Source organism: Crocodylus siamensis, chromosome 5, assembly GCF_052110815.1.
Source record: "Crocodylus siamensis isolate JL-2025a chromosome 5, ASM5211081v1, whole genome shotgun sequence".
In the NCBI taxonomy this organism is placed as follows: Eukaryota; Metazoa; Chordata; order Crocodylia; family Crocodylidae; genus Crocodylus; species Crocodylus siamensis.
In genome coordinates, this window is record NC_143399.1 from 12,425,984 (window position 1) to 12,453,298 (window position 27,315).

Genomic DNA, 27,315 nt, shown 5'->3' on the forward strand with positions numbered 1-27,315 from the left:
CTTTTTTTTTGTTTGCTTGTTTTCCAGGTCCTTACCATTCAGTGGTCTTGACCCTGCAGAACAGGAAGAATCTGAAAGGGGCACAGGGTTTTTATTACCTTTCAGCCATAATGTAAAGATGCATGGGCAAGCATTGCACAAGCCCCAGGAGCGGTCCAAGATAAGGGGTGCTGGAATAAAGCTAGGGGACCACCTCACCCTTCCATCAACCATCCCCACTCCCATGCTGCCCCTTCTCTCCAGCTCCAGTTCGGGCAGCAGAGGACAGAGAGAAATGGCCAGTGGTGTGTGGCACAAGAATCACAGAAAGTTGTAAGGCTCTCAGGACAGTAGTTCACTTGGGGGCATTTAAGTCAACAAGCTAAATGCAGGCCTGTGTTATGCTGCAGATGATGGGCATCCCAACAATAGAAGGACCTGCCTGCCAGGAACATGCCCTTTGTCATGCTGGGTAGTGGGGTAGGAGCCAAACAGAACCTGTCCCTAAAAATTAATTGAATTGAATTTATTAGTTGGGCTGCACTGTTATTTTATTGCAGGATTTTCTCTTACAGAGGCCTAGGGAATATTTCAGCGTTCCACTCACTTTACATGTTCCTCCAGGAGCTAAAAGCCTATGCACGTACCAACAGAGGATAGGGCCTTCTGAAGCAGCACATGCTACCCAGCAACAAGTAACTGAAAAATGATAGGAGAAGGTCCATTTAGGATAGTCCAGTAAGGGATAGCAGAGAATTATTATTAGTGTTATTTATAGAATTTTTTCCACCAAGCTACAGGTGCATTAAATTATCTCACATTTACTGCACAATCTAATTGCAAATTTTTCTCTTATTTTTTTGATGGTGAGGGGAACGTGTCACACATGACACTGCCTTCGCTCACCCCCCCCCAAGGGATAAGATTATTTAGAGGGCAGAATTCCACATTGCTGGAATAGTAGTGTTATTAAAATCAATATTCTTTGATGAATATTAGGTCAGGACCATAATAAAGTCAGCAATAAAGCAGAGGAAAAAAATTACATGCAATATTTCTAATAGTAACCCAAATACAGACCTTCATCTGTAATGAATTACGGAGCAGTTCCTCTAAATCATCTGTATGGACTCAACTATGACAGTGCCAATTTAAAAAAAAATTGCTGGTTTTGAGCTACAAATTGATTTTTTATTATGATAAATTAAAATCCAATATTAGCCAACAAGATCCTAAACATGCAGAAGCCTCCTCTTTTTTTCCCCCTTTTTTTGGGCGAATATTTTGTCTCTCTTACAAGAGATTAGATCTGCTGTTCAGTGAGTGCAATAACAACACGAGCTGATAATTAAAAACTAAGGATGGACATTTTGGAGAAGTAAAACTTGTGAAACAATGAGAAACGAACCAAGAGACCAGGCAAATAAATAGGGAGGCCCATTTTTTTACAGGGGAAGAGCTGGGGGAGATGGATGTGAAAAAACAAACTCAGGAAAAATGACTCCTTTTGGCAAATGTTTGTGGCTTGATTCGGATTTGGATTTGGCCTGAATCAGGGACAGTGATGCGATTCGTTGATTTGGATCACTGTCCTGGATTCAATTTGGCGGAAGCAGAATCTGAAGATTTGATGCCAATTTGGAGAACCAGCGATTCGGACATAGACACAGCTTTAAAAGTTTTTTCTACAAACCTCGAGGTAGGTGCGGCTCATGAATGCTGTGATGCTGAGATGCATGGAGCGTCCCACAGGAGTGTGGGGGGGCCCTCCACGTGATTGGTGGAGAACCCAGAAGTGGATTGAAAGTACTTCTGGTCTACTTCTGGGTCCACCAGGGAGCATTCAGGGGGGCCCTCTTGTGCCCCCCTGGCTCAGCAATCAGCTGTGGCGGGGCCCCAGGTGCCCCCCCCCAGACCTAGGAGGCACCAGTCACTGAGCCGGGGGGAGTGCAGTGAAGCCCCCCAGCATGCTCTCCAGTGGATCCGCAAGTGCTTCTGGTCCGCTCCCAGGTCTGCTGCCGAACATGTTGGGGAGCGCCCCCGCTTCTGTGGGACACTTCATGTGCCCCAGCACTGCAGCATTCACGAGCCACCTGCTACCTAGAGGTATAAAGAAAAAACATTTAAAGCTGTGTCTATGTCCAAATCTTCAAATCTTTCCAAATCTCTCCGAATCAATTTGGAGGGTTCCAATTTGATTTGGAGAGATTAAAGGGTCCTTTGATTTGATTCAGATTTGGAGATTCAGCCACCAAATTGGGCCGAATCTCTGCCCAACTGAATCAGGGACCGAAGCTTCGCAAAGCCCTACCTGGCAGTCATGCTGACTGACTCCTCTGCTGCCACATGGCAGGGGAAGGCCCAAGAATCTGTGCCCTGCCTGTACAGCTGGTGGGGGGCGGGGGGGCATGTGCCACCAACAGAGCCCACGTGGCAGGGGCGCTGTATGCTGCTGGCATAACCCACCCAGAGGTGGGCCAGAGGTTCTGTGCCACCAGTGCAGCCCACATATTGTACCCCCAGTCACACACACCCAAGTTGAACAGTCCTGCCTTCCATTATAAAACCCTCTTTTCAGTTGCTTATAACATTACCAAATTCCAGCCCTTCAGACAGAAATTTTCCATGTGGAGTCTTTACCTCAGGCTTTTTTTTTTTTTTTTTTAATTTCAGCCAATATGGTTCAGCTGTTTTCAAGAAAGAGGCTTGGGAACAAATATGTTGTTTTTCCCATGTTAAAATATTCTGCTGACATTTGCTTGAAAAGCAGTAGCATCCTCATGCTTTGAAGCAGGGATTTCAAATTTAGCAAGCAACTGCCCTTTATGTCAAGAATGTCTCCGATAACTTCCCCATGAAAACCTACCCAAAACGGATCGTGTTAAAAGCCTTTGAAAAAAATAACAGCTTGCATATGTTCATTAGAAACATCTTTCATTTCAGCAGTTAAATTCTTTTAGAAGATTATACAAACACTGAACATACTCCAGCCTGGGAGTATGGTATGTATATATATTCTCGGTAAGTACAACTCTGTGTTCCTTGAGTTGGGGCTGACCACTGACCTGAGAATAGAGCACCTGCCTCTCCTGTGACCCCAATGACAGCTTCTGTAGGGTGCGGAGCAGGGGGTCACTTGATCGGAATAAAAAGAGGGTAAGTGCCCTACCAGGGTGCAAGTGTGCTAGTGGGAGTAGACTGGAACAAGGATCCTCTGAAGAAGGGGCAGTGCCTGGGTCTGAAGAGACAAGGGAGAAACTGGTATAAGGAGTTGAGTGAGATTGGCATAGAACCCAGAAGTGGTCCGGAAGTACTTTCAGTCTACTTCCAGGTCCACCAGGAAGCATTCAAGGGGGCCCCCCGGACTCAGTGATCAGCCATGGGGGAACCAGTCACTGGTGGCACCAGTCACTGAGCTGGGGGACTAGGAACCAGTGAGATTAAGGAAAGAAGAGAGGGTAGTGATGACAGTAGGGTTGTGCAAAACAGCACTGTTTCGTTTCGAGTTCAATTTCACTGTTTGCTTAGAGGACCATAGTGAATAAGGCAACATACTGCTGGAGGAGTAAGGCAGCAACAGTGTAAAGCAAGGAAATTAAGCCCAGGAGAATTAGGTTCTATCCCTGCTGTGCCCCACTGTTCTATGCAACGCTGGGTAAGGGAATTAAATCAAACTTTCCTTAAGAGATAACCAATTCTGTATTCTTCATACTCTGGATATCCAACTTGAGGCTCTAGGATCTCATTTCTAGAAGTGCTAAGCTACAAATGGAATGATGTGTTTGAACATATAGACCGTGTCCCCGTAAGTGGGAACATGTGTTTTTCCAGGAACAGGTAGTAGGAGCAGCACAACTTGTGCCACTGCTACTTGTGCCTGGGAAATGCCTGTGCCATGCACACTCTGGCATGCAGCAGATTACCCTGGGGGAGGGTAGGCTGGGGCTAGCAACTGTGCTGTCCCCACCTTCCTTACCTGAGGTCCTGGGGGCCTCAGGGAGCTGCAGCCATGGTGCTCCTGCAGCATGGAGCCTGGCTGGCAGCTAGAGCATGGCTCCAGCCAGCCAGGCCCCAGTTTTGGGCAGCATGCGCTGCCACTACGTGCACCACCCCATGGGTTTTTTTTGGCGTGGCTTTTTTACCCCAGGATCTCCCAGGGTCAAGAAAACACCCTGCACTACAAAGTAGTAGCATGAGGAACACTTGCATGTGTGGTGCTGCAGACAGGTCTGTGGCACCACACTCACCTGGATGTGGCCATACAGTGCTTTATAATGCTGTATAACATCGCTCAATAAATGATCACTGTATATTCTGTTCAGGGAATGAGGCAAAAGTTCTACAAGAATCATAGTATGTGATCGACTAATTAAAAAGTGCATTATGCCTATGCACAAAAAGGCTGAATCAAAGTTTTACAAGCGGTCTTAACTTGGGCATTTCCTGCCTGCTGAGTGCTGAACTCTGCAACCTTAATAGTGCTCTTTAAACGTGGCTTCTTCCTGTGTACACAGTGTGCATGTTGCTTTTATGTGCATACGAATGGCTTTTTTATTACAAACTATTTATGTTATATACTAGCAAGCGCAATTACATTGATTATCTGATCACATAAATTAAGTAGTAAAGATAATTTCATCTATCATCAGCATGGCTTTATTTCTGGAATCACATTAAATAGTTAAACTTTAAAAAGATTAAAATCAAAAGCCTTTTAGAATTCAAGACAGAGCTTAAACTGCAATAAAGATCTTCTTAATTAGGATCAAAATCAGTTTGCCAGTATTTTATGTATTATATCTGGGTAGTGTTGTATTTTGCCTAGGTAAAAAAATAAAAAATAAAATCATCAAATATGATGCTGCTGAGGCAGAAATAGCACAAGACAAGGATATCACCTGTGACTTACTGTACTAGATGCTGATGGAACAGCCTTTAATCTTTAGCTTTTGAAAACCAATCAGACTACCCCAAACTTTTAAATATCTTTTAATTATACACTCCCATTCCTAATATACAATACAAATTACTGCTAGCAGAAAAATGTCACAAAAACTGTTTATGGCTATTGCAAACTTGAAAAAAATTTCAATTAGTACATCTCACTGTAGTAACTAAGAATATCACACAAGAAGGTTAGTGTGATTTTGACCACCTGGAGTTATGGATCTTAGAAAACCTTTTAGGAAAAAAGCCAAGACATCCTCAGGCAAATCCCATTCTAGATTCCACAGTTATGGAGACTCTCACCTATGGAAGATTTGGCAGGGTTGTGCAGGCTTGTATCCTCAACAGGAAAGAGGTAACAGCTTGGTGCAGAGATGATGCATGGCAGCATGTATGGAGCAAGTATTGTTGGGGACAGGGTAGATTAGGGAACCAACACTTCCAAATATCTTTTCATGCTTCTATCAATGCTTTTACCATTATATGCACTGCAGAGCTTACTCCAACAACTTGGCTGGAGAAGACTCCATGAGAGGCTCCATGGCTAGCATCTGTTGGGATGAAGATTCATTTTTGCTTTTCCCTACTGGAAACTCCCCAGGCCTCAACCTGCTATTCCAAGCTAGGCAACAGCCCTGGTTTTATCCCTCTGTGATTACCAGAGGGATCCAGAACACATCATTTGCTATTAAAATAGCTCCTTAATACTTTCAAAGTTATCCATATTCTTACTTTTAAATGATTTTGTTTGATAGGATATTTTTTACATAATGAGTGTATCTATACATTCAGTTAGTGTGGCATGATAAACTCTGGTATAGTTTGCACCAGAGTTAACATCTCCTGGGTGTAATGTCTACATGTGTGCCCAGGACCACAGTAGTTTGAGCCAGGGCGGAGCAGCCCTGGGCTAGCAGCAGGCTTGGGGGGTCAGCGCCGGGCCTCAGGCAGTGCAGGGGCTGGCTGAGGCACAAAAGTGCCCAAAGAGCGGAGTTGTGTGGCTAGACGGCAGGCAGGGGCCTGGCCCCCTGCTGCCTAGGCCTAATTTATTCCCAGGTTAGCATCTGCATGTGCATCTAGGCACAGCTATTTTCTCCACTGTAACAAAGTACTGACCCAAAAGTATTATCATACGGCCGAGTTAATTAGGTCACTGCGGCCTAATACCATCGCACATATAGACTGTGACACTACCTACAGCAAATTACTCTACTGTGCAGTTAAGCGCATGTGTAGATGTATCCAATGATTCCCAACTCACTGACAAGGGTTAATATTTCACTTTATATCGGAACATTTTTTTAAGAGGTGCCTTATGCTTTCTCATCTTCCCCGTAAAACACTCAACCACCACTCTGTACAACTAGGAAATTGTGTTATACAAAAATATCAATTAGTATCAAACAATGAGGATAATGGAAGACATCTTCTATCTGCACCAGAACAACCAGAGTTATTTTCCTCAAGCAAATTGATAGCTCTTGTTTCCATTATATTTTAGCAATTCCAAAGTAGGTTAAATTTGAACTGCAAACAGCTAATTATTGATTCTCTCTAAAACGCATTAAGTTATATAAAGTTCCTCTTCCCCTCCTCACAATGTATCAACATGAGCTTAAACTAAAAGAACGCATCCCTCCAGTGTAACAAACTATGGATGAAATCCTGCGAACATCTGTGCTCATGAGTAACATTGCTCATGTAAGCAGATTCACGGGGGTATTCCAGAACAGGCTCTGTAAGAAACTATAGTGTAATGTCACTGCAACTGAGTCAACTAACTGCTTGCTTTGATATATGGTAATGCTTTATCAAGTTTGTCAGATGCTTTATATATTCCCATGTTAGTCTGATATTACTGCCCAACTAGGAAAAGCATTTAAGGAAACATCCATCAAGAGACTCAATTTTGTTTCATCACATGATTACTTTACTTACTCCTGTCTTTTCATCAAAGATTTTGATTCCTCCGAAGGAGACGGTTAGAAAGATTTTCTGTTTATGTTCTCCTTTTGAACGAGCGGCAGCAACAATTCCCTGTAGAGACAAAAATTGTTGTGTTGGTTTCATCATTTTTTTAGTTTTGCTTTCTGGTAAGTATACCATGAAATGGGCTTTGGTAGCAAAGCTGAACACAGACTCTTCATTACTCTGTGAAGGCACAATGTGAAGCCTGATCCAGGGATACTGCCACTCTTTTTTACTAATTTTTCTCATGCTCCTCAGCCCAGGTCAACTGAACTCTCTGGTCATTTCCCAGCGGCAGTAGTGTGCATACCCAGTTCAGTACAAAGCCCTACACCATTCTCTGAGTTGGTTAATGCTCCCTACAACTTGTTATTATTTGAGCTAATAATGGTAACCCATGATTTCTAGCAAGCATTTCCCTCAAGTTTTTTTTTCCTGTTTATTTTTTTTTTTAAAAACAAAAGGGAAAAAACCTAAACCTCCCCCCTAGTGCTCCCCTTTATGAAGTAGAACAATCTTGAACGAGCAAACCCAGCATTCATTTCTGAAAATCTCCCTTGCAAATGTGCTGACTGAAAAAAAAGAGATGATTGCTTTCATAAGCTTACCCTATAACTGGAGTCTGCCACACAGAGGGTGCATTTGCTGCCTGTGTATTATGCACACTACTGCCAGTGAGAAATGACCAGGGACCCACATAGCAATTTCTCCTTAAAGTTGTACTTCTGACACTTACAAGTGCTACCAGACTGAGGGGGAGAGGAGACCGAGGGGGGATGGCCAGACTGCGGGGGACAGGAGTCCAGGAGAGTCAGCTGTACTTCAAAGGAGCCTAACTGAGAGTGCAGGAACAAACCATCCCAGTGCTCAGGAAGACTAGCAAATATGGCAGAAGACCAGCTTGGCTGAGCAGCAAACTCTTCAGTAAACTAAATCACAAAAGGGAAGCATATAAGAAGTGGAAACTTGGACAATTAACTAGGGAAGAATATAAGAACACTGCTTGGGCATGCAGGGATGAAGTTAGGAAGGCCAAAGTGCAATTGGAGTTGCGGTGAGCAAGGGATGTGAAGGGTAACAAGAAGTGTGGGTCCTTTACTGACTGGGGGAGGTAACCTTGTGACAGAAAAAGCTGAAGTGCTCAATGCCTTTTTTGCCTCAGTCTTCACAGGTAAGGTCAGGTCCCAGACTACTGCACTGGGCAGCACAGTTTGGGGAGGAGGTGAGCAGCCCCCAGTGGTGAAAGAACAGGTTAGGGCCTACTTAGAAAAGCTGGATGTGTACAAGTTCTTGGGGTCAGATACCATGCACCAAAGGGTGCTGAAGGAGTTGGCTGATACGATTGCAGAGCCATTGGCCATCAACTTTGAAAACTCATGATGATCAGGAGAGGTCCTGGATGATTGGAAAAGGGCAAACATTGTGCCCATATTTAAGAAAGGGATGAAGGAGGATCCAGGGAATTACAGATCAGTGAGCCTCACCTCAGTCCCTGGAAAAATCATGGAGCAGATCCTCAAGAAATCCGTTTCTAAGCACATGGAGGGGAACAAGGTGATTAGGAACAGTCAGCATGGATTCACCAGGGGCAAGTCATGCTGAACTAACCTGATGCCTTCTACGATGAGGTGACTGGCTCTGTGGATGTGGGGAGACTGGTGGATGTGCTGTACCTTGATTTTAGCAGCTTTTGATACAGTCTTCCACAACATTCTCGCAGGCAAGCTAAGGAAGTCTGGACTGTAAGGTTGACAGAAAACTGTCTAAAACCTCAGGCTCAGAGAGTAATAATTAATGGCTTGATGTCTAGTTGACAGCTAGTATCAAGTGGAGTACTCCAGATGTTGATCCTGGGGCCAGTTTTGTTTGATGTCTTCATCAACAACCTGGTAGATGGCATAGAGGCACCCTCACCAAGTCTTCAAATGACACCAAGCTGTCACCAGGGGAATAGTAGCAGACAACTGGAGGGTAGGGCTAGGATTCAGCGTGACTTAGACAATTGGAGGATTGGGCCAAAAGGAATCTCTCGAGCTTCAACAAAGACAAGGGCAAAGTCCTGCACTTAGGACAGGACAAGCCCATGCACCAGTACAGGCTGGGGGCTGACTGGAAGGGCTGTAGCTCTGCAGAAAAGGACCCGGGGGTCACAGTGGACAATAAGCTGAACATAAGCCAACAGTGTGCCCTTGTTGCCAAGAAGGCTAACGGCATCCTGGGCTGCATTGGGAGGTGTGTTGCCAGCAGATCAAGGGAAGTGATTATTCCCCTCTATTCAGCACTGGTGTAGCCACATGTGGAGTCCTGTGCTCAGTTTTGGCCCCCCACTACAAAAGGGAGGTGGACGAATTGAAGAGAGTCCAGCGGAGGGCAACAAAAGTGGTGAGGGGGCTGGGGCACACGACTTATGAGGAAAGACTGAGGGAACTGGCCTTATTTAGTTTACAGAAGAGAAGACTGAGGGGGGACTTAATAGCAGCCTTCAGCTACCAGAAGGGAGGTTCAAAGGAGGATGGAGCTGGACTATTCTCAGTGGCGGCAGATGACAGAACAAGGAGCAGTGGGCTCAAGTTGCAGCAAGGGAGGTTTAGGTTAAACATTAGGAAGAATTGTCTTACTAGGATGGTGGTGAAGCACTAGAACAGGTTCCCCAGAGAGGTGGGAAAGCTCCAACCTTGGAGGTTTTTAAGACCCAGCTAGACAAAGCCTTGACTGGGATGATCTAGTTAGGGATGGTCCTGCTTTGAGCAAGGGGTTGGACTAGATGACCTCCTGCGGTCTCTTGAAATACTAACTTCCTACGATTCAGACTAATTTAGTGTCATTAAAGGAAGCCAGGACTCTACCACTCTTACCCTGGGAGAATGCCCTCAACACTACACATGCTTTCTCTTGCTTGCTCACCCACTGATATCATGAATCTTGCATTTTTTGCTGCACAGTAGCACAGCTCCATTAGAAGGGGTGAAGTATGTCCACAGTCTAAATGTAATTTTGATCCTGGTGGAACAGGATAGTCATATGGGAGGTGATAGAAGAGGGTCTATAAACCCAGCTTCCCACTTCCTGGGCAAGTCTTCAAACTACTAGATCAGTGGTTTTCACCCTTTCTAAAGGAGTGTAGCCTTTCTGGTAGGTACCCCTTCTGGAGCGTACCCCCTTCCAGACTGGGGGGGGACAGCAGGCTGGACGCAGTCGGCAGCGCACGGCGGCACGAGGAAGCAGCAGGGCAGAGTGGTGAATGGCAACAGCGGGAGGCAGGAGAGCAGCATGTGGCAGTGGTGCTGAGTGGTGAATGGCAGCAGCGGGGGGGGGGGAAGCTCACACACGGCTGCCAGCACCATTCACCACTCCGTGCTGCTGCTGCATCCCTGCACCACCATGCGTACCCTCTGGGGCCATCCCAAGTACCCCCAGTTGGCAACCTCTGTTGTATACAGACTATCTATACAGGATAAGCAATCTTTTTTCCCCACTTAGTGCAAGTATTTTCTCTGACACCCAAAGCATGTTTAGCAGATTGGGCCCTTCAGAAGACTTCAGTATTGGTGTGCCTGCTTTGTGAACCCCAAATAGATTCTGGCAGAGATAGGTGCCAAGATGTGCTGCTCAGCCAAGACGGCAGACGTTGTGGACATGTGCAATAGCAGGATGCAAGGTACTTACAGACTCTTATATTGGCAGGGTTCTTGTGGATCGCTCAGGCACCTAACTTCTACCTAATGTGCTCTTTAATGATTTTTTTGAGATCTGGTCACTGTTTGCTGCTTCGAAATGCTTTGCAAACATTAACCAATTGATAATAGTCACACCAGTAAGTATTTGTATTCCCGTTTTACATATAGGAAAGTGGGACATGGAAAGTTTCAGTGACTTATCCAATGCCATGCAGCAAATTAATGCCAGAACCAGTGTTAACATTCAGGAGTTGCGAGTTCCCAAGTTCCCCACAGATCATAAGAACAAGCTGCCTCTAATGGAACTTGACCAAAATGTGGAAGGTAACATTTCAACAGAAGGACATGAATATTAAAATGAAGAGGAGTTATTTCCTCACAGAAAATGGTAAAAGCTCATAGTACTAGCTCCAAAGACAAGTATATGAATTTGTGAGGCCACCTGTTCTTGATAGCTCTAGTCATCTCACAACGTTATTTAGGCAAGTCTCTCCATTATGCTAACAGGCATCAAGCATCATGCAGATATGGAAATGGTACTCCTATGAGAGAGAGAGAAAAAGGCCAGCCGAGCTTCATAACCTCGATATGTCTCCCAGATCGCTCGTTGGCAGATGGAACCAAGGAATGAATGGAAAAGGGACCACAGACAGATGAGTAAGATTAGAATTTTGTGGCAGATGCTGTTTTGAGAAATTAAGGACCCTCCTTTTAAAATGGATTAATTCCTTCACATTACAAAATGTTCATACCTTTCTTTTAAATTATTCATAAGGAAAAAAAAATAAATTGCTGAACCACGAGAGGTGTATTGCACACCACTGTTCATCTGTGCTGCTTTACATCACCAACAATCTCTTTTCCCTGGTCCGCATGCTGTCTGCCTCATCTATAAAGCCTTTCAGGGTGGAGCCTGAGTCTAGATTAAGTGCTTTCAAACCTAGCAAATAGTGTGCACTATTTCTTGGGGTTTTTGTCTATGAAAACCAAAAATGTGCCACCCAACAAATCATAGTTTCATAGTTGGTAGGTTTGGAAGGCACCTCAGCAGATCATCATGTCCGACCTCCTGCCATGGGCAGGAAAGAGTGCTGGGGCCAAACAACCCCAGCTAGGTGATTATCTAGCTTCTTTTTGAAGACCCCCAGGTAGAAGTGAGCACCACTTCCCTTGGAAGTTGGTTCCAGATCCTAGCTGTCCTGATTGTGAAGTAGCACCTCCTGATGTCTAGTCTGAATCTACTTATGGCTGTTATTTCTTGTTACTCCCAGTAGTGCTCGGGGAAACGGGGACTCTCCCATAGCCTGCTCGTCCCCCTTGGCCAGTTTGCAGAGAGCCACCAGATCTCCTCTCAGCCTTCTCTTGTGGAGGCTGAACTGGTTCAGGTCCCGTAGCCTCCCCTCACAGGGCCTGCCCCACTGCCCCCCGATCATGCAGGTGGCCTTTCTCTGGACCCTCTCCATGTTGTCCCATCCCTTCTGAAGAGCGGCGCCCAGAACTGGACGCGGTACTCCAGCTGCGGCCTGACCAATGTTGCATAGAGGGGGAGGATCATCTCCTTGGATCTGCTTGTGATGCATCTGTGGATGCATGACAAGGTGCGGTTAGTCTTCCTGACCGCATCCCCACATTGGCAGCCCATGTTCACCTTGCAGTCTATAATGACACCAAGATCCTTTTCTGCCTCTGCACTGATGAGAAGGGAGTTCCCCAGCCTGTAGGTATGGTGCTGGTTCTTCCTCCCTAGGTGCAGCACCTTGCACTTGTCAGTATTGTAACCCATCCTATTCTCATCTACCCACCCCTCTGACCTGTTTAGATTTAGTTGCAGCCTGTCCCTCTCCTCCAGCGTGCCCACTTCTCCCCACATCTTAGTGTCATCTGTGAATTTGAACAAGGTGCTTTTCGCTCCCTCATCCAAGTCACTGATGAAGATGTTGAACAGTGCGGGCCTGAGGACCGAACCCTGGGGGACCCCACTGATGGGTTGAAAAAGACCCATCCACCACCGCTCTCTGGGTGTGGCCCTCCAGCCAATTTGTGACCCAGCTGACTGTGTAGGCATTGACACCACAGTCGCCTAATTTTTTAACGAAAATGGGGTGAGAGACAGTGTTGAAGGCCTTCCTAAAGGCCAGAAAGACTACGTCCACCGTGACACCGGTGTCTAAGGATTTTGTGACCTGGTTGTAGAAGGCCACCAGGTTGGTCTGACAGGACCTGCCTCAAATGAACCCATGTTGGTTGCCCCTAAGCATAATCCCCCCTGTTGGTCCCTCACAGATGTGCTTCTGGATAACTTTCTCAAAGAGCTTCCCCAAAGCTGAGGTAAGACTAATGGGCTTGTAGTTTCCTGGGTCCTCCTTCCTCCCTTTTTTGAAAATGGGGACCACACTGGCCCTTTTCCAGTCCTCCAGCACCTCACCAGAGCACCATGAGTGTGCCAGGGGTCCCGCAACGACCTCAGCTAATTCCCTCAGCACTCTGGAGTGGAGATCGTCAGGACCTGCTGATTTGAATGCATCCAGTCCCACCAGAAGTTCCCCGACTAGGTCCTCACTGACCCTGGGCCTGGCAGTGCCTCCCCTGGGGCCAGTTCCTGCTCATAAAGATGGAGGCAAAGAAATTGTTAAAGAGGTTAGCTTTTTCATCTGGTGTGTAGATTCCCAACTCCAGTTTTATTTCAGCATAACTCTAGTGATTTCAGTAGTTAATGTTGATTAACAACACCATTGTGTACAGCAGGACTTTGTTTAGAAAGCCAACATTGAATATCATAAAGTTGAATAATTTTGTTACTTGAAAATGGTTGGAGAAAAAGAATCCATATTATTGTTTGGTTACAACCGATATTATTGAATAGTTATGTTCAGTAGGGTTTTGGGAAGAAGACTGAAATAAAGAAGCTAAATAGAAGATCTTTGTTGGATTCAAAATCTCTGAGGGCGTTCATTGTTGGAACCATATTAGATCTTCAACAGCCAAATGCTCAATTACTGAACAACACTTAACTTCCCACCAAAAAAAATTTCCAGCTTTCCCAATACTTCGTCCCCATCGCTCCTGCTTAACACTCACCATAAACCCTCTCACCGTGCCCAAGGTGGAAAAAGAATTGCACTTATGGGTCCACTAATTTCCTCTTCTTGCTGCTCAATGAGTGTGAGAAATGACTCAGAGAGATATGCACCCTAGCAACTTCCTTAAAAACCTAACTTCTATGCTCCTCATAAGTACCCCTCCTGACCTTGACAGCTTCCAGTCCACTTCAGGTCTCCTCCTGTTGCTACTTCATCCTCCCCATCCCCAAACGTTTGAGACTCTTCTCCTATTTATCATGCCATTCTCTCACAGCACCCCCAAATCATCACTGTTCAATAACCCAGTTCTTCATTTTGCTATGCAAGACCTTGTTCCTTCCTAGGTCTATTATCAGCACAAGGTACTGGTCGCTCTAGCACTTGGCAAAGACCAGCTGGGAACTCAGCAGAAGTTAAAACCCAGAGTGTGTATATGGGTGCCAACTGTTGCCAACCACAATGATGGTTTTGGGGAGGCATAAAACTAACTCATTTTACACATGCCATCAAGCAACCATTAAGCTGTCATTTTGAATCTGAACCTTAAATTTGCACCAAAGCCAAACTGTATTAAGTCTCCTGCAAACTGAATTCTTCAAACCTGTATTCTCTTGGACTCTAAATAAAGAATATGAGACGCTGAACTGCTATATTTATAAATTATATCTATTAGAGAGATTTATTGCTACCAAACCATCTTATGAGTTTGCTGTCTGGAATTTCAAAGTAAACTCATTCACTTTATATCTTTAGCATATCCAGTTGCTAGGGACAAGACTTACACCTTCTAGAAAGGAAAGATCCGAGTTTACAAGTCACATCTAGTAAGCAAAAATAATGTGACTAAATATTACTCTCACATTCATGCATCAGATCTTTTTTTGTCTCCAAGCATTTTCAAATAACAAAATTATTCAATGTCATGGTATTCAATGTTGGCTTTCTAAACAAAGTCCTGCTGTACACAGTGGTGTTGTTCATCAAGATTAACTATTGAAATCACTGGAGTTATGCTGACATAAGGAGTTGGGAATTTACACACACACACACACACACACACACACACCCCTGAAATTTTCAGGGATAGCGCAGAATTGAATCTGACGTCCCAGTGTCGTGAAAGGAGGAGTAAAACTCAAATCAAAATGCTCTCTCTGATTCTGCAATATTAAATATTAAAAGTTACACTGCACCTTGAGTTTCATCATGGAATCTTGACATAACTTGTCTCCTCGTGCTGCAGAAACCTCATCTATCCCAATCAGTTTTGCTTTGTATCGGACACCGTCACCTTTAAACCTCTTTATTAAAGTGGCTTCACTGCGATCCTGACCTAAAAAGACATAAGTGAACATTTGAAATTGGCATGGTTGTCAAGGAAAAATAAATACATGTTCATGGTTAGGACAAAGGTTAGATTTATGCTCTGACCTCAGTACCTGAGTATGTGAGTATTTGAATAAATTAGGAGAAATTTACTAGTCCAATAATACCCTTTGGCCCCATTTTCCTCAAAAGAATACGCAGTGGGATTGTTAGTGGAGGAAATCTTCTGCATTATATTTGCAAGCCAATTAGGTTTACAGAAATAAGAGATGAACTTGAATCAAACCCCAAGGATCTGAATACTTCTGAACTGTGTGGGGTGTTTTAATCCCTATTCGCATGAGAATTTTGCATCTTGAAACCAACACTAAGAATAATAGTATGCTGCTTGTCTGTAGACCAGCTTGTCTACCAGTAATATACTGTCAAGTCTGCATTTTATTATAACTGTTTGACTTAGTGGAAAAGGAACATATTGTCAGCTCATACACTTTTCCTGTTCCAAACTCATGGTAAATCCTGCTTTCTGGGAGTATTCTTTCCGTTTCTTGATACATAGTAACAGTATAAACGCTAACAGAAAATCACTTAAGAGTCATTCAGAGTGGCCAGAGAAGGAAGCAGTGAAATTCTTATTAAAAAGGAATTGCTTTTGAGTGAGATAGTTGGGTGCAGAGAGGGCCACTTTGCTAGTCATGCTAATAGTCCTTGCTCCAACCAACCTACAATTTAAATAAATAATCTAACATAGACACATACTTTTGAAAACTATGCCGTTTTAACTGCTTTTTAAAAGTTGCTTTGGGGGCAGGGGTTTAAAAATGCCTTCTGCAGTAGCAAGAGAAAACGTAATATTGGTTTTGTGCAACTGGCTTCTAATACACAAAAGTTCAGAACCTTTTTTTTGATAGGGACTTGTCCAACAGACAGAGTAATCGGTTGTGGTATTAATGAATGTCTGCTAACTGAACTAATGTTTATGCACATATCAAAGCAATTAGTATTTCTCCCCTCTGCATAAATATATGTGATTAAGTCCTTGCAATAGTTTCATTGGGAAAAACATGAATGCATGAAATAAGGAACACTTGCAAACAAAATCTCTCATTTGAATTCTCCTTCAGCCACAGCATTCGCAAGCATCATAGTTTACATTACAAATTAACACTGCAAAATTTCTGTTAAAACATTAAAGCTATATTTAAACTGCAGGAGTTAAAAAATGTAAGCTCGCATCTTTAAATTTGGTTAAGCGTACAAAAATAATTCCCTTTTATGAAAAGTATGAACCCCAACCAATTTTTTCTGCACGAAGTATAAACCCCCTAAAATGTAAAGGGTCCCAACAAGTGACTGTACCATAATTCAACAACTTGTCATCTGACTTCCTCCATCAATTAGGCTTCTTCTCCATATTCCCAAAAGGGATTAAACAGAGAGCTAAATCTTCATGTTTTTTAATGATATTTTATTAGAAAATACTAATGGCACATAGATGAAGTGTCAGAAACTGTAAGTAATGTTAAAACTATGCCTTAAAGAAGTGCCGAGGCAGATGTTAGTATTGACAGTTAAAAGCATCGAAAGAACATTTGCCACGCTAAGCCCTGAAGAACATCTGGATACACAACAATGCACAACCATATCAGCAGGCTTGTCCTATAAGTATTTCACGTGTGTAAACAGTATGTCTAGTCGACATACTGTATTTTGTATTTTGCAGTAAATACAATCCCAATCAAAAAGCATTCCTACCAAGTTTTCAACCTTACACTGTTGTTGTAGCAAAAGGCAGCGTTAGCTAATATGAGTATTTCCATCACTCTGGGTTCAGAAACATTTTAGAATACTTTTTCTTTCTGCTTTGTGATCACTAATTTGCACCCATTCAGATAGCTTCACATTTATATCCATTCTAGCCTGTGATCTGCTTTTCTGAATGTAACCTAATTCACAGCATTAATAGCTGCATTCAGATACAATTTATGGCTCCGTATGCTTACATAGAACTCCCATGTCAATTATATAAATTAAGCATTTATTAAGAAACGTATTAAGCAGAAGAAGTTGCTGTTGGATTGATGACTAGTGATGGTCGGTCAGCTAGCAGAGCATGATACAGCCATTCTAAGCTGTGGCAGAAAAGGCCGATGACCAGAGACTACAAATTCATGAGTAAAAATCTTAGACAATATCCTCAGAAGCACTAGAGAAAGCAAATGTAGATCCAAGCTAAATAACAAAGTCATGTATACTATGGGAAACAATTATAACACAATATGACCCCTATCAGTTACATTTGTGCCTATACATGCAGTAACTAAAGGCAAGGTAGTTCTTGTTTTACCACTACTGGAATATCATAATCAAGCGCCAAACCATGACTGATTTTATAGCATAAATGGGGATTTAGTTTTAAGGTGTGATCATCTACGATATGTCTCTTCGGCCCTTGTGCAGTAAGACAGACCATATGCTCATTGAACATGCTACCATTAAAAGAGAAGTTTCTAATGCATCGGTACAGGCCGGGGACCAACTGGCTGAGCAGCAGCTCTGCAGAAAAGGACCTGGGAGTTACAGTGGATAATAAGCTGAATATGAGCCAGCAGAGTGCCCTTGTTGCCAAGAAGGCTAACAGCATATTGGCTGCATTGGTGTAGGAGCGTTGCCAGCAGATCAAGGGAAGTGATTATTTCTTTCTATTCAGCACTGGTGAAACCACATCTGGAGTCCTGTGTCCCGTTTTGGGGCACCCACTACAGAAAGGATGTGGAGAAACTAGATAGAGTCCAGCGGAGGGCAATGAAAATGGTTAGGGGGTTGCGGCACATGATTTATGAGAGGCCGAGGGAACTGGGCTTATTTAGTCTGGGGAAGAGAAGGCTGAGGGAGGATTTAGTAGCAGCCTTCAACTCCCTGCAGGGGGGTTGCAAAGAGGATGGAGCTGGACTGTTCTCAGTGGTGGCAGGTGACAGAACAAGGACCAATGGTCTCTAGTTGCAGCCAAGGAAGTTTAGGTTAGATATTAGGGAAACCTTTCTCACTAGAAAGGTGGAGCGGCTGTGGAATTTCCATTGTTAGGGGTTTTTAAGACCAGGGTAGACAAAGCCTTGGCTGGGATGGTTTAGTTGGGGATGGTCCTGCTTTGAGCAGGGGGTTGGACTACATGACATCCTGAGGTCCTTTCCAACCCTAATTTCCTATGATTCTAATGCTAATTTTTAATCAGTAACCTGTATGTATCAGAAACTGAAGAAATATGATATACCTGAATTACAAGGCTGAAATTCTCTTTTAAGTTGGTAAGAGGCTTAGCAATAGCATTAAACTAAAAAAACAGGCAAACTAACCCCAAGTGTTTTTGCAGCTGCTAGAAGCCAACATGTAATTATTGCTGTTTTTAATTCTGTGTAACAAATGGATCCAGCCTTACTCCCCTCCTCCATTTCCACTCTCTTTCTCTAGCTCTTCTTCAGCTCCCCATGCATATTTCTTTGTGCTTATTCTTCTTCTAACTTCCTCAATACACCTTCCTTTCTACCTGACCCTCTATTTCGTCTCAAAGACTGTTCTGTAAAATGAGATGCATCCCGTATCCTAGGCTTCTGTCAGTCTTTTTGTTCAGTTTGATGAACATTTCTTTCCATAACCTCGCATGTAGTGAGATGTCAGCGTATGATTCTGCCTTTCTCCTGCTAAAACCAACACCACAAATACCTTAAGGCACTGGAGGGTGCTTAGCCAAGTCAGACTTCAAACCTTCACTGAGCTGCGCTGTGAATAGGTGCCGAGGGCTTTCAAGCTCAGCCTGGTGCAGGTCTCAGCAAGTTCTGGGTTCTCAAGACAGGCTGTCAATTGGCCTCCAAATGCAAGAACACACTTTTATAAATTGAAGACTGATATCTCTTAATAGCTTTCTCTGAAATCCCACTGGAAACAGCAGTTTGTAAGTAGATGCATATTAATGATGTATGAAACCCAACTCAGTTATGCTGAGACCCTAAAGTCAGGCACAGACATTACACTTTTACCAGTATAACTGTTTGGAAACCAGTCTATACAGATAACAGAACAGAAGTTCGGCTCACATAGACTGGTTGAAAAATGGCAGAAGTCAGTCTAAGATTTGCCCTCCCACCAAAGGGCAAATGTGCGTACCGTTTGCTACCGATCTAAACTATGCTGCTTACAGAAAACCGTGCAACTCAGATCAATTCCACCTTGGGCCTTTTGAATGTCTGTACCTAGCCCTAGAGTGGATTTAACTATGAACAACGCTGTAATGGACTGTCCTGCCCTATTCTGGGGCAAATGCCAAAGGAAAAAAGAAATAGCTCTAAAACACATTTGATTATAAAAATGCAGCCACTTTTCATTATCAAGGTGTCTTTGGTTACAAACAGATCTTCATTTCCACCAGTGGAACTCGCAGAAACTTTTCCAGGAGAGGAACTATACAGGCATTTAACCTGCAGCTGCCCCCTCTCTCCTGCTCTCCACTCCTTCCCAAGACGGGCTTGAGGAAGAGCTGGGAGCAGTGGTTGCTGCCTGGACTGGTCAAGCAAGTGAAGGGAACTGTGACACAAAGCCCACAGACTGGGGAACAGATCGGGAGCAGCGAGCAGCTGCTCCTTTGCTCTGCTCTTAGTCTCAGCGAGCAGCGTGGAGGGAGCAGCAGGGCAACCCCCCTGCCAGCTTTTCACTCCAGGGACTCCAAAGTGAGAGACAGGCAGGGAACCTACAGTGCTACTCCATCTGCTTGATTTCCCGTGCCCCGGAGATGAGTCAAGGGAGCAGTGAGACAAAGCCTCCTGCCCGCTTTTCACGCTGGAAACTCTGTGAGAAGCAGGCCAGGAGCACCTGGTGACTGCTCCTCCCATCCCCTCCCAGTCTACAGGTGGGGTAGGAACAGCTGCCTCTCATGCCTTCTCCAGACTGGGGTTACCCTGGTCTCTAGCAGAGATGGGAGTCTTTCCCTGCAGCTTCACTTCATTCCAGGAAGAGTACAGCCAGGGGAAAGTGTGCAGATGTTCATTCTCCTGGGAGAAACTCTCCCAGAAGTGACGGCACTCTTATGATAGTCAGGTTTATTTTTCTTCTCAGACTAGCTATTTTTTGCCCTGGAAGAAAAAGCTGGAACATCTATACCATTATGGCTTCTACCAGCAGAGCACCAATTCTCTCAGTGGAAACTGAACTTCTGCACATGGCCTTTATTAATGTTAGGAAAGAAACATATCACTTGCAGCATATGTATCTTGGAAATTCTTCATGGCCCTTTAAAACTTAAATGCACCCTTAACTATGAGGTCTCTGGCTCCCCTTTAAGTCATACATGTTTCAGATAGAGCCATGGTTTCTCCATGACTAGGAATGGCATGACACAAGTGGCTCAGAACAGAACCCAAGTCCTGACTCAGATCCGCGATGTGACTAATATAAAAGCGTCTCGTAATCTCCAACCCAAGGGGAAACTAAGTTATTGCAGACAATCCAAATGGAAACATATTAACATGAGGACAGGAGGGTGAGATGCCTTCAGGATTCCAAACAAGCAAGTGTCGGTTTTAATTTCCTTTAGGAGTTTGCCAGCATTACTGGGGCACAGTGGGGTTTGCAATCAGGATAGTGGAACAGCTGCCATTTAACCTACATTTCCATTCAAACACTGACCAGGACCTCCCTAAGTCTGATTATAGCCAACGGTGAGAGATTTTAGCTCGTGCACACATTTCAGACTATTCAACTCCATTCTACACTCTGAATATCAGAGGTCATCCAAGATTTATCTTCCAGCCTCTTAATTTTTGTCGTAACTCTGTGTTTTACTGGACTCAATCTCAGACTTGGGTAAGAAGGTTATACACGGTGTCTGAGCTTGGATTCCTGGTCTAACAAAATGAATACGCTTGTATTAATATAGTAACAATAATATTAAACCCCATTCATTCACCAAGGGACTTTGTAGATGAGTACATTTTATAAACAGGAAAAGAAATTTAATAAACCATTCGAGTAGTAAGCAGTTTCACTGTAGTTTTTTCTTTATGTTAGTATCATGGACTACACATCATTAACAGCATCCAATAATCTAAACCAATAACCTGGCATATGGCTATATTCTTTATTTACATTTCTGCATGTCTTAGGGCATAAGGTGAATTTCCTGTGTTTAAGGCTGTAAAAATATAATGATATTATCAATAAAATCAATAACATGCCAGCAGCCAGTTCTCTGAAGAATAACCCACCACTGTCCTTTACACACATAAACTAAGTTGGATCCATTATACTTTCAAATTATAAACCTCAAATCAAATCTCCTTTAGATCCCACAGGGATCTAAACCTATGGCAATCACCATTGTAAACAGTCTACATTTTCATGGAGACAATTAGTATTTTTAGAGCAGCAAGGCAGTAGAGAATATAAAACAGCATGGCAGAATGACCTCTAAAAACAGTATATGCTGAACACTAGAGAGAGCTAATTGATAAATACAAAATGCTTTGCATTCAGCGTGTGTTAATGTCATTCTACTTAGAGATGCGTATACAAGTACACCCAAACAAGTGTACATGTACACAGACGTGCATCACATTGGATTTCAATTGGTGTACATTAATACAATTATATTAAAGGAGATATTACAGCAGTTTAAACTTGCTGAATATTTGGCCTATTCTTATATATAATCATAAATATAAAGTAAAATATTTGTGTCACTTATTAGGGGTGTTTAAAGTGGGCCCTGTTCGATTCGGATTTGGATATGGCCTGAATTGGGGACAGTGATTCGGTTCATCGATTTGGAACACTGTCCCTGATTCAATTCGGCCGAGTCTGAATCTGAAGATTTGATGCTGATTCACAGAATCAGCAATTCAGACAGACACAGCTTTAAATGTTTTTTCTATATACCTCGAGATATTAGCATGTCTTGTAAATGCTGTGATGCTGGGCCGCATGGAGCTTCCCACCAGAGTGCAGGGAGGGCCTCCACGTGCTTGGTGACAAACCCAGAAGTGGACTGAAAACGCTTCTGGTCTACTTTCAGGTCTGGTGCCAAGGGCACTGGGAGGCCCCCCGCACTTCTGTGGGACGCTTCATGCGCCCCAGCATCCCAACATTCATGAGCCACCTGCTACCTAGAGGTATATAGAAAAAACATTTAAAGCTGTGTCCATGTCTGAATCGTGAAATCTTTCCAAATCTCTCTGAATCAACTTGGAGGGTTCTGATTCAATTTGGAGAAATTAAAGGGTCCTTTGATTTGATTCAGATTCAAAGATTCAGCCACCAAATTGGGTTGAATCAAATCAGGGACCAAGGCTTCGCACAGCCCTATTACTTATATGTTCTGTGCCTTTTATTTTCTTTATACACATAGGTTGCTTACACATGTGGAAAGAAAAACAGAAACAGTGCTTTACTTTCGGCTTGGTGCACCTCCATGATGAACACAGCACATGCCCAGAAAAGGCACTGAATCAGTTTGACCTGGCCTGCCCAATATCTGTATAGATCACATGTTTCAGCAGGGCTTTTTGGTGCTTTTATCTAATAGCTAATTGCATCTACTATTATACAAAAGCACCAAAAGCCCTGCTGAAGCGCACACTCTACAGACATTGCATCAGTCAGGTCAAACTGATGCATTTCCTCTTCCAGTAAAACTCTGGGCAGGGGTTTTCATTACTGTCAGAAGTCATAATGGCTATAGTATCAGCCTAGATAAAACTGAAGGAGAGAACTTTTCCCTGATGACTTTGCAAGCATCCAGGGTCAGAGCTAGAAAAAGCAAAACTCAAAACGATCAGCATCATCAGGTTATTGAAACATCTCAGGCACCAGAGTCTGAATTACTTCCAAGTTGCTTCTTGGTATGGAAAGATAGGCTGATGAAGGATATGTATGCAAAAAACACAAACTACATAAATTACTAATGTCTGTTATATTTTGTAGTTTTCCCTCCTTTCCCTCCTATAGAACTGGGATGCAGCTAGTAAAGAATGTCTGGTTTCCTAATTTTTGCACCTAGACCGACTTCTCTGGGAGTAGTATTACTAAAAGTTAGGGTGGTATTTCTACAATAGCAATATCCACCAAGGATATTGAGATGAAGAAAGAATAGCTTTTCTCTTTCTTAATACAATAGCATTTTTAACAGCTCCAGCAAAGAAAGAATTTAGTAAGTTAAATATAGATATCAGGCCTTCTCAGTATTGTATGCACAAAGTTAGGTAACAAAACAATACATTTTTAAATGCTTATTCACTGTAGTTTGTGATCTAGAGATTTTAAGGCATTTTGCGTTACTAGCACATGAATGAAAAAACTGCATTCAAAAGTATGTAGACATCCCAATTATTGGAACCAAGGTTATATTATAAAGATAAGTAAAGTAGTTTCCCCATTCATTTGCAGTCTGTCGCCTTAGCAGTGATTGGTGACTCTGTAAGCTGGTTACCAGATGTATGAGTTTCAAAGTTAAATCTATTGAACAGTTCACATATTTTCTTTCTGAAATTAACATTTTGTACTTTACATAGGTACTACCACAGAATGAGATGTACACTTCATTGCATTTGTGTCTCCAAAGCTGAAAGGCTGCATGGGCTAGTAACTGATTAAATTATTTCTTAATGGTACAAAGTACTTGTGCCTATGGCAGGAGGACAACCTAATTATTTACTGAGAAGGCTGCAGTGTAAAATCAGGTTTGATTAAACTTTCAGGTAAATCTCAGCGATAGAGAGTTTAGTGCAAGTTTATCAGAGGTGACATTGACTGAACACATACATTCCATGGGCAATAAGTGCAGGGGAAGATGACAAATCATTCACTTTAGTTTTAGCCATAAGGCTCACTGATCAATTTTATTTTCTTAGATAGACTCTTGAGATGAGAGACTGTGGTCACATCCTCAGATATAAAAATGACCAGAAGCTGGATGTAATTAAACTTCCTTCTAGCTTCTTTACCATGTGAGTCTTCATAAATCTTGGAAAGCCATTTTGCCAGGGGAGGCAGGGCACAGGCAGGCTTCATGGTGCAGAAACAAGTTACCATAGCAAATTCCTCAGTGACTTTCCAAGAAACCAAAGAAGCTCCCCAGGATTCAAGCAAGAACTCAGTTTGCTGTGCCAAGTTTAGACAACAAGCACCTGGGAATTATAAAGCACTAACCTGGTCAAAAGTTAACTTTAAAATTGATGTAACTTCACTGACAGTGACTGCTAATAAAAATATACCTTCTAAACAAGACAGGGTGTCAGAGGATCTTCCTCTTCAATACCCAGAATAGAACTGAACACAGTGGGCACGTTTACACATGCTATCAATGTGATATAGGCTTACTGCATAGTAAGTCTTCCCTAGGAGCACATCTACACATGTACTCACCTGGGAACAAACCTGCTCCCAACAGGAGCATCCTGGTACAGGGCTGCTCCTGCCCTAGCCCTGCCCCCCCCTGCAGCAGCCAGAAGGAGCTCTACGGTCCACTGGAGTGCTAGCCCAGGGGCTAGCAGGAGGTATGGGGGACAGTCTTGATACACACGGGGCCAGGAGAGCTTTACTGGAGTTATCCTGATGTACACAGGGCTGGGAGTCAACAGAGCTCTCCCAGCCCCATGCACGTTGGGACACACAGCTGCCAACAACAAATGCCATGCCCAGCAAGGCTTCCCTGCTCAGCAGAGGTCTTGCCAGTAGCTACCCCAGGAATGGGACAGGTTCGAGCCCAGCCCTGTGCTGGTCAGGGAATCCCTACCCAGCAGGGGGCTCACTGGCACCTGCCCCACAAGCTGCCAGTGAGCCCCTGGCTGAGCGGGGAAGCAGAGAGCATGAGAGTCTTTCACTACCCTAAGCCTCCTTAGTCCTGAGGCTGCTCAGCCCCTACGGGGAGCTGAGAGCCACCCAGCACCAGAACAGGGTGGGCAGAAAGTGACCCCATTCTGGTGCTGATCAGCTCCCAGCTCTAGCATCAGGACTGGGGACAGAGAACTCCCCTTTCCCCTATGGCCCAGTGCTGCTGACCTGGGGACTGGGGACAGAGAACTCCCCTTTCCCCTATGGCCCAGTGCTGCTGTGCCTGCCAGGAGCTCTTGGTCAGTTTCTTGCGAATTGATCAGTTTCTATGCAAGTGCTACCATGCAGTAACTACTGTGAAGTTAATGTAATTAACTAACTGCACAGTAGACTAATTTACTGCACGGTAAATGCCACACATGTAGATGGTGACACTTCATTGCACGGTAGATTAGACTATTGTGCAGTAAACTGCCTTGTGTAGACATGCCCAGTGATAATTTTTGTTTTCTCCAAGCATTTCAAAACAAGAACATATTATTTAAAAATAATCCTTATATAAGAAAAAGTAAGTAAGGATGCAAATCAGTTCCTTTCTTACCTTCCTGCCGGCACTTGAATACGGGATGTGATTTCTAATATATCACTAATATCTACAGACTTTATAGGAAATTGAAAAGAGCACTACTGAATAAATAGGGAGTAAACCAGCACTGCTTGAAGGATGAATTAGACTGTATAGTAATATTTTCCATGTCTATAGTCCTGTAATTGATTTTGCAGTCATCCTAAATTAGTGTTAATTTGTACATAGCACTTGGAAGAGGTACGGTAAAACCCTAGGATACATTCTCAGCTCTGGTTGCTTCAGGTTGTGTAAGCAATACAAAGCAGTCTTACAGCGACAACCAAAGCTTCTCTGAAACAAAGAGGAACTTTGGGTTCCATAAAGCTGACCATATATCTATTCCCAACCCTTCATGTAAGGCACAGTACTGGAAGTGGAGAAGGGTGTGCTATAGCAGGACAAGGCAGGGTTGGGTTGCAGGTTCTTTGTTTAGCTGTTGCAAAGATGCTTGAAATTATGCCTGGGAGCACTCAGCTCCCAGCCACTGGGGAAGTGGAAACATGGATAAACTTACTTTATTGCCTAACTCTTCTCAGCAGCCCTGAGTGTGAATTTAGAGATGCTGAGGGTCTAGCCTAAAATTTTGAAAGTTGGTCACCAGCAACCAGCCATCTAAATGAGTATGTTGGTATTTTCAGGAGTAGTCCAATTTGAAACACCGCTTAATTCCCACTTATTATTTCGTGGCAGCTGTGATCACTCAGTCCCTCTGAAAAATCAGGACCTTTTTACTTATATGCCTATCAATGAATTCAGGCGCCTAATTTTATTAAACTAGATTTTAATGAAAAGGATGGTAACTAATGCAGAACACACGCACACAGCTCCCCAAACTCACACTGTGACACACCAATGCAAAATCTGCACTTCAAAGTATATACATGTATTCTGTTAATGATTTCTGGCTATCAGACAGTTTGGTTATTTCATATGTGTAAAGGGAGAAAAGGGAATAAAGCACTTCACTTCACATAAATGCCAAATTCTCATGCCCCCCTGTGGGATGTGCTAACTCCCCAGGGGAGTAGAAAGAAGAAGTTAAGAAAGGTTTCTGTTCTGACAGGTGTTGACAAATTTTTCACACATGGTCAAAGAGGAAAAAAAATCCTTCCTTTCCAAACAGCTCATCTCAGACATTAAAACTACCAGAGGAAAGACAAACAGACCAACTACTGTAACATCAGGACACAGCAACCCAATAATTTACCCTCTTTCAGACAATCACACCAAACAGGACTGCGGAACAAATTGGATACGGGGGAAAAAAGCAGCGTGCCTTTCATTTTTCTTCCCTGCTCTGCAAGGGTCAGACGTGAACTGAGACTGACAGGAGACTCAACAGATTCAATAGCTGCTGCCTATTCCCTGAAACCACCCAGTTAACCAACTTAGTCTCCCCCATCCTCTCTCCCCCCTCTTTTTGTGATTCATTGCTGAGCTTGTTGCAGTCTTTGCACATTTGTTTTGTGTGTCCTGTGAAACACTGGATTTTATGGATTCACTGGGAATGAGTGACTGTGAAGAGTTGCCGTTTGTTTTAGGACATGCAAGTCATTTGGTATACTTCCAGTTCTGATTAGAGTAGCTAACCTCAGCAAACCAGGGCAGCATCTGAAAAAAAGGACACGGGTGTGATTCTTTCAGAGAATCTATGGTCTGAGGAAGAGGTGCTATATATCAGTGTCAAAGGCAGCATACTGCTTCTCCACCTTTGCCTGCTTCTGTGCTTGTCTGCTACTAATGCTTGCCATAATATCACTGCCCGTGGACTCTAATGGCCGTGATTGATGGCCACTTCGGGAGTTGCACTGTATCTAGCACGGCCTAGGACACCATTTTCTTTCAGAGAACCAGGGTTGCTGGTCCAGGCACATTTTTGGGCCTGCAGTGTAAC

General features: G+C 43.5%; 1 protein-coding gene across 18 annotated transcripts in view; it reads right to left on the bottom strand.

The window, feature by feature from the left end:
- DAB1 (DAB adaptor protein 1) overlaps positions 1 to 27,315 on the bottom strand; it is a 774,457-nt gene that overhangs the window by 106,396 nt on the left and 640,746 nt on the right. For all 18 annotated transcript variants that reach the window (XM_090048698.1, XM_090048696.1, XM_090048713.1 and 15 more), the window contains 2 exons: positions 14,845 to 14,984; positions 6,865 to 6,963 (listed from right to left, as the gene is read on the bottom strand). In XM_090048698.1, coding sequence (XP_089904824.1) covers positions 6,865 to 6,963; positions 14,845 to 14,984 — 239 coding nt within the window. The remainder of the gene's footprint in view (positions 1 to 6,864; positions 6,964 to 14,844; positions 14,985 to 27,315) is intronic.